Source organism: Lactuca sativa, chromosome 7 (genome assembly GCF_002870075.4).
Source record: "Lactuca sativa cultivar Salinas chromosome 7, Lsat_Salinas_v11, whole genome shotgun sequence".
Lineage (NCBI taxonomy): Eukaryota > Viridiplantae > Streptophyta > Magnoliopsida > Asterales > Asteraceae > Lactuca > Lactuca sativa.
In genome coordinates this window covers 59,522,859-59,535,165 of record NC_056629.2, presented here as the reverse complement: position 1 = coordinate 59,535,165, position 12,307 = coordinate 59,522,859, and the positions used below count along the sequence as shown (strand labels likewise).

Sequence of the window (12,307 nt, the reverse complement as noted above, 5' to 3'; positions counted from 1 at the left end):
TCAGACCATGGGGGTAGCCTATGGTATTCCCGGTAAAGACCATGGGCGTATTTTTATCAGTAGACCAAGGTGTGAGTTTTCCAGACCAGTAGACGAGCAGTGCTTTTATCAGTAGACTGAGGTGAGTCTTCTCACTATATCAATGGGTCGAAGGCACCAATGCCGACCTATTATCTGATCTGTGGATTGTTAGCTGATATGCATTGATTGTATGAAGACCCTGGGGGTAGCCCATGACACTTGTGTGAAGACTATGATGGTAGCCCATGACGCTTGGATATCAGACCATGGGGGTAGCCCATGACATTCCAGGTAAAGACCATGAGGGTAGCCCATGACACTTGGATATCAAACCTTGGGGGTAGCCTATGACATTCAAGGTAAAGACCATGGGCGTAGCCCATGGCAACCTTATGTATGTCGCATGGTATTTTGTGGTTATATGTTATGTGATATTTTGGGAACTTAGTAAGCTTTTGCTTACAGTTTATTTAGGTGTTTTCAGATACTTCCGGTACTAAGGGGAAGGGTGCAACATTCACTCTCCAGCACTTTCTGCATTTATCTATTTTGATACTCTGATATTTGATACGATTTGATGTAATGGATTTTTTTGGAACAAATTATGATTGTATTTCTATTTTCAAAAAATAAAAAAGTTTATCGGGTTTTCGGGCTGTTATAGCTAGGTTGTGCTACCGAGCTTCTAAAGCGCACACAACCTAGCTCCTTAAGTGCATACGACATAGTGTCTGACTAGTTGGACCTAAACTGGGTTGGTCCAAGACCTAACCATCTCATACACATTAATCTAACTTTATCGTCGGATCCTGCTCCTGTGTTATAGTCCATGAGGCATTCTAATGGTTTTGTTCTCTGATGGTAGCTAGGAATCAAGTCGGGAACTCACTAACAACACCTACTTCAGATCTACAATCTTGATATGACACCAAGACTTGATTCCATGTCACACCAATCTGTCTTAGGATACTTGAACTTAGCATAAAGAACTCAATATTACCAAAACGGGGCGTTTTTTAGGGCTATAATTTTTTATACATTACTGATGCAACCATTTCACCATGGACTATGAAACTTGGTTTGTTGGTTACTCGTGACATAAGTTATTGATCATTCTCCAATACAATCGTTTTACCATGTACATATAGTTTCAGTTTTCTAAATACTTACAAGACAACGTATTTTGGTCTATTTAAAGGTTTGGAGTTTCTACCAATTAGTGACTCTTATACGCTAAAGGATATTTTCCCAAACAAATATGACGATACTATGTATTAAAGAAGCATATGATGTTTTGATAATTTTAGTGTTAGCTGTCATTTGTGTGAACGATCGATTTAAATATTTTAATCATAGTGAATTGCAAAGGCATAAAAAAGTACTTACAAACTGTTTTTGCACTCGTATTATTATTTTTAATTAGTTCAACATAATTTTAATCTTTTAGGGCGGTGGGAATGCAAGACTCCCAACTCTTTCAACTCTGATGACACATATGCATCACATCAACCTTCTCTTTTCTTTCACTTTTATCCATTAAAACCTTACACACAATAATTGGTATATGTATGAAAACACATGGTACAAGTTGATAGGAGAGAAGAGAAAGAGGAAACACATACTCATTCAAACCTTAGATCCCACAAAAATTGGTATATGTATGTAAACACATGGTACAAGTTGAGAGGAGAGAAGAGAAAGATGAAACACATACTCATTCAAACCTCAGATCCCACAAAAATTGGTATATGTATGTAAACACATGGTACAAGTTGAGAGGAGAGAAGAGAAAGAGGAAACACATACTCATTCAAACTTCTGATCCCACAAAAATCAGTATATTTATGCAAACATCTGGTACAAGTTGACAGGAGAGAAGAGAAAGAGGAAACATATACTCATTCAAACCTCTGATCCCACAAAAATTGGTATATGTATGCAAACATCTGATACAAGTTGAGAGGAGAGAAGAGAAAGAGGAAACACATACTCATTCAAACCTCTGATCCCACAAAAATTGGTATATGTATGCAAACATCTGGTATAAGTTGAGAGAAGAGAAGAGAAAGAGGAAACACAATCATTCAAACCTCCGATCCTACAAAAATTGGTATATGTATGACAACATCTGGTACAAGTTAAGAGGAGAGAAGAGAAAGAGGAAACACATACTCATTCAAACCTCCCATCTCACAAAAATTGGTATATGTATGCAAACACATGGTACAAGTTGGGAGGAGAGAAGAGAAAGAGGAAACACATTCTCCTTCAAACCTCCGATCCCACAAAAATTAGTATATGTACGCAAACATATTGTACAAGTTGAGAGGAGAAAAGAGAAAGAGGAAACACATACCCATTCCAACCTCTGATCCCACAAAAATTGGTATATGTATGCAAACATCTGGTACAAGTTAAGAGGAGAGAAGAGAAACAGGAAACGCATACTCATTCAAGCCTCTGATCCTACAAAAAATGATATATGTATGAAAACATCTGGTACAAATTGAGAGGAGAGAAGAGAAAGAGGAAACACATACTCATTCAAACCTTAGATCCCACAAAAATTGGTATATGTATGTAAACACATGGTACAAGTTGAGAGGAGAGAAGAAAAAGAGGAAACACATACTCATTCAAACCTCCGAGCCCACAAAAATTGGCATATGTATGCAAACATCTGGTACAAGTTGAGAGGAGAGAAGAGAAAGATGAAACACATACTCATTCAAACCTCCGATCCCACCAAAATCGGTATATGTATGAAAATACATGTCATATTTGACGGTACCGTCCACAACAGAGACATGTTCCTGGCGGTACCAATTACAACCCGAATACCATGGCTCTTGATTATGTCCACTCTTATATCATTATATATGACAAATAAAATATGAATAATTAGATGTTAAAATTTAATTGCTATAAATAACAAATAGTAAATATGAGTAATAATACTTAACCAAGTTCAATCACCTTTTTAAAAGCCTTGAATAATGACAAATGATACAAATGCAAGCTACCAAGAACGTCTTTACAAGATTTAACCCTCCGCCTAAAAGAGCTTCTAGCTTTTCAAAGACCAAGTTTGGAATGAAGCATATCAATAACTGGAAACCAATGTTTTGCAAGACATATTGGAGCCAACCAAGAGACCAATGTTTTGCAACCCTTGATTTTTCCAAATCAAGACCAAACACTTTACTCTTGTGGAATTGCCACCAAAACCCATTGCTAAAGCACATAGTCTAAGAACTCCAAGTTAAGTGAGACAACCTTCGTCAAAATCTACCTTAAAATATAATCTTCTTTCTAAACTTTTACTCCAACTACAAACTTCATTTAGAATGAAGTTGTCAAGGATGTTTCGACCCTCAATGTAAGCCGATTACTCCTTACTTACCACCAAACTGATTGCAAGATGTGCCAATAATTTGGCAATCACTTTGATGCAACTATACTTACCAAAACTTTGTTTTGACAAATTTTAGCTAGCTTATTTTTTGAGTTTATTGCATTTTAGTATTTGGTGAAACCTAGTAATTTATAAACCAACTTTTGATGACTTACTTGAGATAAGTTATTGATAAGCTAAAAGCTAACTTTTCAACTATCACGCCAATCAGAACCTAATAAAATAGAAGAAACATATAACATTCAAATTATTTCACATCCCCGTAAACGATTAGCTAATTATTTAAACGCTTTGCTAATGTAGACACCTTAAGATTCTTCCAACACAAATGACAACAAATTTGAAACAATTGATAATTGATACACATAGTAATTTACCAAATATGCCTAATTACTCTTACTCTTTTCTCTTTTCTTTGGTTCTTTCACAACTAACTTCACCATAACAAAAAATGGTCTATACATTATTTTTAGCCATTCTCACAAAGTTACAACCACTTTTCCATTATCTACAAAATGGGGCTTTCCATTTCCCTACATGTTTCCTTCACCAAAACAACCACCAATTTCTCTCATTCTAGTTCCTTCACAAAATCAATGTTATCCACAAAAACCTGCACCAATATATCATTCTACTTTCAATATTTAACCTTTATAGATCTCATCCAATTACAACATTGTAGTTTCAATATTTTCTTATCACAACATTCTACTTTGACAATTTTACCAAATTACAGCAGTGAAAATTGCTATAATAACTAGGTAGATTTTTCAAAGTACAATGTTGTAATAAGAAGAAATAAAAGTAAAATGTTATAATAATAATTATTAAACAAGTGAGAAGTATGTTGCTATTATGGGATTTTACTTACAGTTTTCCAACCATCAGGATCCAAACATGCTGTAATTTTAGTGCTGATGCCAGGTAATGGTCCAGGTTCTCTAGTAATTTTCCCGCCAAAAAGTTTAACTGCTTCTGCAGTTTTATAAACATCATCTGTGCCTATTGCTATCTGTTATTATAATTTATAAACCAAAAAATTAGTTCCCAAATTCGGATAATATTTAATGATATAATGGAAAAAAAGAGAATATCTTTTTTATTGACCTGAGCATAAGCATTTCCTTTATCATATTCGGTAACCCCATAATTATAAGTCAACTCCAATACAGCACTTTTATCTTCAGGTCCATATCCCATCATTGCAATAGTATACTACATAATTAAATAATTATATAATTAAATAATAAGCAATACAAGTCTATTCAGTTTATCTATAAATATCTGATAAATTAAAAAAAAATTAGTTGTTTTTATATAGTTTACCTTGTATTCAGGGTTATCTCTTCGGCGCAAGAGCTCCATACCAAAAGCCTAAAGTTTACAAATTGGATACAAGTTTATAAAGTTTACAAAATTGGATATAAATATATTTATATAATTATATAAAGACAAGATTCATACCTTCTCATAAAAGGTGATTGAACGATCAAGATCTCCAACACGAAGCATGACTTGACAGAGTGGCTCAGGTGTGGGCCCTCTTTCAATAAGTTCAAATTTATAACCATCAGGATCTTCAACAAAAGCAATAATTGACTTTCCACCTTTGACTGGACCAGGTTCCCTAGTTACAGTGCCACCCTTTGCCTTTATCAGATCAACAGTCTTGGCAACCTGCAAAAACCCAAAAAAGATTATCCCTAAATGACCATTTTACCCTTACACTGCAACACATAATATGCAAGAACCTAGAGATCTCAAATGGTGTAAGTTTTACTGTTTTACTCACATCATCAACTGCAATGCCAAAATGACCGAAAGCAGATCCGATATCGTATTTGTCAACTCCATAATCTGGAAGCATGAATCCAAATCAGTCAAAATTCAAAATCGAAGAATCTATTGTGGTTATTGGAATTATAAAGAGTAGGTTGAAGATGGTTTTTTTACTGTATGTGAGTTCAATAACAAAGTGAGAATCTTCTGGGCCATATCCAAGAAATGCATTTGTGTATCTTTCTTCAGGTATGTCTCTTTTTCGTAACAATTTCATCCCTAGGCATTCTGTATAGAATCTGCACATACATAATACATTTCAATTGATGTTAAAATCTAGAGAAAAGACAGAAGAAACATGAAACATTTGGAATTATTATAAGGTGATACTTTATTGTTCTGTCCAAATCACCAACACGATAAACAACATGAAGCATTCTTCTCTGGTCAGTTTTGACCCACTCCAAGGCGTTTTCTTGTGTAGTTGCAGTGCTTCCTTGTGTCATGCTTACAATTGTTGTAGCTTGCTTGTTGTTTCCTTCTTGTCTAAAGAACTTACAGCCTTTAAGACCAAAGTGTTGCGATTGTGATCCCACTGGAACAATATAGAAAGATATAAGGTAAGAGATTGTTAATGGAGCATGAAGCTAGAACCATACAATGACATGGAATGGATGCATCCTACAATGAGAATAAGTTAAACTGTTGAAACATACGAGAAAGGATCAAATACAAATAAACATGATTACAACTTGTTTAGGCTCAAATCCTGGTTAGTTTCATATCTATTTAGTACTTAGAAGACTTGCTTGGATTCAACCTTGTTTAGGCTCGAGTTCTTAAGTCGTAACATTCTCAAAATTCTTCAAACTTGAAGCTCGATACATATTATCAATCACAAATCGAATAAAACGAGCAAAACTACATAAATGCTATAAAATAAATCATCAAATCGTTAGCAGAAAGTAAACCTAAGTAAGCAAAGTCGATACTTAACAATGAGATATAAAACAAAGTACAAACAGCCCTATCCAATATCCATCCACAAACACAGAAATTAAAGGCTGAAATTCAACAAAAAACTAAACCTATTCATATCCATACCAGTGGAACCAAAGTGAAGCGAATTGAAACGCCTTGAAGAGTTGACCATGGAGATGCCACCACCAAATCGAGTAGTGGCTAAGGATGAGAGCGACGGACGAATGGTCGACGCCATTGGTATTATCCTCACCATCTCCCTTTTTCACAAAATCACACACATAAACACCAAAGTATCCTTCGATTTAAGATATTTCTGTGTGTATAAAAGTTCCTGAAGTGTGTGTGTGAATTTGTTCTAGTCAGAAGGGAAGGATTGATTCCCCTAAAAGGTGACGTATGAAGGGACGAGAGTAACGAGGTTTTATCGTTCTATAGGGATATCATTTGGCATAGAGTATAGCCCTATTCTTAACAAGGATATGATCCGTATCCTTAACCCGGATATGCTCATTGGGCGACCCATGTAAAATTTAATGGGCTTTGGTCCAGTTCTTTAAGTTAGCCCGACCCGAACTGGTTATGAATAATTATTGTATCAAATAATAATATAAAAAGTGAAAACTATATTAGCGAAATCATAATCTAGTGTTCTAACAAAGCTATTTATGAGACTATATACATTAAATATATGTTTTTTTTACTCATTCGATCTATCTGACCCTAACAATAAAATATATCTTTTAATATTTATCCCTTGAAAACTTTACTATTATGAAAATCAATTCATTTACCCAAAAATTATTCAAAATTGTCAGCTTTAACTATACATGATTACAAAAGCTTACAACTTTAACAATAGTTCATTTTTATAGAGTAAATTAGGAACATGTGTGTACGTATATTTGGAGTTTTTTCTTAAGCAGCTTCATCTAACATGTTTCCTTTTAAGTTGATTTTTTTTACTCATGTGAATGGTTAACAATAAAATATGATTAATATTGGTTTATTTTTACATTAATGTATTAGAATTGCCCTTGATATTATGTGTGTTTTTATTTGAATATTGCTCAAACTCTTCCAAAGAAAACACGGAATATTGTGAAATATAAGAAAAAAAAACAAAACTAACATTCAAAAGTTCTATATATTCTTTTCTGAAGAAGCATGATACAATGATCATTACACAGTACAATCATATAACTTTATTGCAAAACGCATTGAAACAAGACAATGAAGAGCTAACAAGAATATGCACACTTATGACTTATCTTACAAAAAAAAGATGCAAAGGAAAAAAAATCAACAAAAATCTTGTCTAGGCTTCTTCCTAATAGATATCGAACCTTTTATGTGATCTCTAAAGATCCTGATCTCAGAACAATCTCTAAGATCTTCTAGACTGATATATTGTTGTCTTACCATCCTAGAGAAATCACCTGAGGTGTCATGTACCCAAATATAAGGATGACACGTTTCGTCATAATAATACAAAAAACTCCTCGTTCCACCACCACCATCTCTACCACCACGACCACCTTCACCAGGAACATAAGCCTTGTAAATCTTCTTGCTTTTCAACCTCTTTGATGATCCAGGCTTCAGTGTATGAACTTTTTTCAATATCGAGCCCACCCTTATCTGCAACTCAACAGGCTTGTCACTAAGGTTCCAAACCCTGGTCCCGATCCCTGAAACTTGAGTATGATCTCGACATCCATTGAAACACCTTGCAATTGATAAAAGATTGCAACTTTGCATTTGGGTTCTCTGAAAAATCCTTTGATTGTTGTTTTTTGGGTTCATTGGGAGATTTTTGGTACATTCAAAGATAAGGGGTGGAACTTTCGGAATGAGAAGTGGTAGGGTTCAGGAGCAATTAAAGGGTGGTAAAGATCAAAATATGGCACTAAAATAATGGGTAAAGTGGGATCAAATTGAACCTTTTTCAAAGCTTCATGATGAAGTGTGGTATGATGTTGCTTCACCTTTCATCATTTTGGTTCATATGAGTTCTCTCCCATATTTACTTTCCTTTCAAGACTCGTACATTTTATGTTGGGTGAGTAAATTATTGGTTGCTAAATGTGGTTTAATGGTTTTATGTACGGATTATACACATTGAATAATTTGGAGTAAATTATTGTGTTCAATGGCAACTTCGAGTTCTACTAGTAATATAAAATTATCTTCTCCCAAAATTCTTTTGAAATATAAGAGGATCGATTTGAATGTTTGTCAACGTTGGGTTGTGTTGTTTAAATGTGATTGATGTTGTGGTGAAAAAGAATGTGCAATCTAACTTAGATTATGCATCGAGGTAGCAACCAAATTGGACTTGATGGAATCGGAACAATACAAAAACATAAAAAGATAATAAAAAATATGGAAAAAAAAAATCAACTTAATTTAATTGGTCCGGTCTGGTTTAGAACCGAAGGAATCGTAAATTAGATGAGTTGAATACATAGTTGGTTTTGTTATAATTTACTCATAAAACGTCAATTTTTTCCAAGTTCGAGAAGTACATGAAAAAGAAACTGTTGTACTTCGATTTTTAGCGAAATCGCATTAACGAAGAACCCATTTTTCAAAGATAAAAAAGTATAGTTGTAAACTAAAATGCAATTATTTTAACAAAAATTAATTTGAAACTTTATCTCTGGTGATACCCGGTGCTCCTTTTGAGGATCCAACACACGATAAGCCAAATGAGTGGAATGTTGAACACATAATTGCTTCTGTAAATATGAACCATTGTGTTTCTTCCTGCAGAAACACCAAACACAAGAAATAGAGCAAACATAATTAGAGAAGAGCACAATGGTATTTTAGGAAATTATTTTTGGAATTTTTATTTGACTCTAAGGTGCTGTTTGTTTTTTGAAAAAAAACTTCTTCAGATCTCTTATTGTTGCGCGGCGGAGCACACGCGCAACATTTTTCATCTCGCAGCTGTTTGTTTTTAGAAGTCTTTAGAGTCAAAAACATCTGCGCGTGCTCTTTTTGGCGCAACAACACTTGTACTGCCTCTTCCAATCTCTTCTTTTTTTTTTTGCTGAAATTTTTATTATATGTTGTTGAAATTTTATCACTTTTTTTTTTCGTTTTTTTTATTTATTTATTCTTGTTGATTTTTTTTTTGTTTTTTATATTGAATAATGATAGATTCTTGGTGAAATATCATTATTTTTTTTGTTGAAATATCATTAATTCTTGCCGAAATGTAATACATTATTATATTTTCCATATTAAAAAACTAATTTTGATTTATAAAATTAGTTTATTTTAATTTTTTAATATCTGCAGCAGTATGTATATGTTAAAAAAACAAACATGCTTCTTATTACAACCTACAGCCGTTTGGTCCACTTCTTCTACTGCAGAGGGTTGCAGAGGTGGTCCATAGACTTCATGAACTTTTGCTTCAGAAAATCAAACAACACCTAAATCACACGGTAAACATCAGAACAACCCCTATTTATACTAGAAAAGAAAAGCTAACAAACTATGTTTATCTACTAACAAATTTGCAGGAAAAAGATAATGACTCAAATTCAAAAAAAATCATATTTAAAGTTTGAAATTTATGGATTATTCAAATATTTCCCCCTAATACAGAAGGTGTTATGTGTTTTACTCCTAGTTGATCTCATATCTCTTCAAATTTAACCTTACCCATTGATTTTGTGAGAATGTCTAACCATTGTTCTTGGTTGCACACATGTTTGACTGTAATATCTCATTTCTTGATATGTTCGCATATAAAATGAAATCGTGTGTCAATCTATGATGCATGGAAATGCCAATTAGGGAGCTGTACTCGTATCTGAAATGTGGGGGAAACGGAAACGCCTAGGAAACGGTCGAGAAACGTTTCCGGGACGTATCGGAAAATCCAGAAATGTTTCTGTGAAGTTTCCATTTTTTTTTGTTTTGCATGGGCTTTTTAAGTCCAAAAAGGCAAATAGAGTTATGGGTTATACTAATCGATATTACCCTACAACTACAAGCCTAAACCGATCGTTGCCTCGTTGGTAAATTCCAATCGTCTACTGCCTCTGTCTATCGTCGATCGTCTACTGCCTTTGCCTGTTGTCTACCGCCTGTCGTTTACTGCCTCTGCCTGTCGTCGATTAAGAATAAGAAATAATTTAGAAATCAGTCACCAATTCAGAAATCATATCGATTATTATGGCTTCTCAAGAACAAGAAACATAAGGATCATCATCAAGTACATCAACAGACCAACCTCCATTGTGGGACTATGTGACTAAACTCGAAAAACTTGTTGGAGCAAGAGGATGTTGGAAGTTCAAGTGTAACCTTTGCAATGAAACTCGACAAGGATCATATTATAGAGTTAGAGCACATTTGCTTGGTATAAAAGGTAATCTACTATTCAATTTAGTGTATGTGTGTATATGTAATTTTCGATTTTTGATTCATGTTATTGACTTGTTGTATTGATTCATGAACAATAGTAAAGAAATAAGAGGCTATGATTTTTGTTTTGATTCATGTATTTGTTGTGATTTTTTATTCATGTTATTGTATTGAACTATCAATTCATGAAAAATTGTAAAGAAATAAGAGGCTGCGATTTTTGTTTTGATTCATGTAATTGAATTGATAATGTCAATGATGAACTTATTTTTTTTTTCATGTTATTGAATTGAGAATGTCAATGTTATTATGTATGTTCTTGAAATCATGATTTTGCTAATGATTTTGGATCTTATTGTGTGTGTTCTTGAAATCATGTTGTTTTAATTGAATATAGGTACTACGATTTTTCATTCATGTTATTGTATTGAACTATTGATTCATGAACAATTGTAAGGAAATAAGAGGCTGTGATTTTTGTTTTGATTCACTTTCTTGTTTTGATTCATGTAATTGAATTGATAATGTCAATGATGAACTTATTTTTTTCATGTTATTAAATTGAGAATGTCAATGTTATTATGCGTGTTCTTGAAATCATGATTTTGCTAATGATTTTGGATCTTATTATGTGTGTTCTTGAAATCATGTTGTTTTAATTGAATTTAGGTACTGGGATTTCTATTTGCAAGAAAGCAACAACGACTAATAAACTTAATGTGAAACAATTAGAAGATGCATATGAAGAGAAGAAAGCCAAGTCACACGCGAAAGAAGTCCAGTTGCCATATGAAGCTGGTGTTGGATTTAAGAAAAGAAAAGGTATTTCAGCACCTATTAAAAGAGCTTTTGGTGTTGAAATTAGGGACCAAATGGATCAAGAAATAGAAAGGATGTTTTATACCAGAGGTTTACCTTTTAATCTTGCAAGAAATCCACACTATCTCAGGGTTTTTCAGTTTGCTGCTAACAACAAAATTGATGGTTATGTACCTCCTGGTTATAATAAGCTAAGAACAACATTACTACAAAAAGAAAAAGATAATGTTCACAAGATATTGGAGCCACTTAGGTCTACACGGAAAGAAAAAGGCGTGACTACTGTGAATGATGGTTGGAATGATCCTACAAGAAAACCTTTAATCAATTTCATGGCCACCTCAGATAATGGTCCTTTGTTTCTAAAGGCGGTGAATTGTTTTGGGGAAATAAAAGATAAATTTTATATTGTTGAATTGATGAAAGAAGTCATCAATGAAATTGGTCATCAAAATGTTGTGCAAATCATTACCAACAATGCAACAAATTGTAAGGCGGTTGGAGAGATTATAGAGAGTCAGTTTCCTCACATCTATTGGACACCATGTGTTGTTCATACGCTTAATCTTGCTTTGAAGAACATATGTTCCCCAAGGAATGTGAAAACAAATGAACTAACATATGAACAGTGCAGTTAGATAAAAGAAGTTCACGAAGAGGCGCTTGCAATAAAAAATTTCATCATGAACCATAACATGAGACTCTCGATTTTCACTAAGTTTAGTCCTCTTAGGTTGCTTTCAGTTGCCGATACTCGCTTTTCGTCCATCATTGTGATGCTTAAGAGATTTAAACTTATCAAAAGGGGTCTTCAATCTATGGTCATAAGCGAAGAATGGTCTTCTTATAGATTAGATGACATTGAGAAAGAAATCTCTGTGAAAGCATATATTTTGAATGATGATT

General features: G+C 33.7%; 3 protein-coding genes across 3 annotated transcripts; 1 reads left to right on the top strand and 2 right to left on the bottom strand.

Annotated features, from left to right (window-relative positions):
* Nucleotides 1-3,750: 3,750 nt before the first annotated feature.
* On the bottom strand, nucleotides 3,751-6,640 carry LOC111883804 (probable lactoylglutathione lyase, chloroplastic). The gene is made up of 9 exons (XM_023880126.3): nucleotides 6,320-6,640; nucleotides 5,606-5,810; nucleotides 5,390-5,514; nucleotides 5,229-5,293; nucleotides 4,901-5,113; nucleotides 4,763-4,810; nucleotides 4,544-4,651; nucleotides 4,308-4,448; nucleotides 3,751-4,049 (listed from the first exon to the last, which is right to left on the bottom strand). Exons 1-9 carry the CDS (start codon nucleotides 6,450-6,452, stop codon nucleotides 4,008-4,010), a joined length of 1,080 nt encoding a protein of 359 aa, XP_023735894.1. The 5' UTR covers nucleotides 6,453-6,640; the 3' UTR covers nucleotides 3,751-4,007.
* Nucleotides 6,641-7,324: 684 nt separating this feature from the next.
* On the bottom strand, nucleotides 7,325-8,198 carry LOC111883848 (uncharacterized). Its single transcript, XM_023880179.3, has one exon. The coding sequence runs from the start codon at nucleotides 8,000-8,002 to the stop codon at nucleotides 7,499-7,501; it is 504 nt and encodes a 167-aa protein (XP_023735947.1). The 5' UTR covers nucleotides 8,003-8,198; the 3' UTR covers nucleotides 7,325-7,498.
* A 1,832-nt stretch (nucleotides 8,199-10,030) lies between these two features.
* On the top strand, nucleotides 10,031-12,039 carry LOC111883784 (uncharacterized). The gene is made up of 2 exons (XM_052765700.1): nucleotides 10,031-10,229; nucleotides 11,252-12,039. The coding sequence occupies exons 1-2, from the start codon at nucleotides 10,031-10,033 to the stop codon at nucleotides 12,037-12,039; spliced, it is 987 nt and encodes a 328-aa protein (XP_052621660.1).
* Nucleotides 12,040-12,307: the final 268 nt, after the last annotated feature.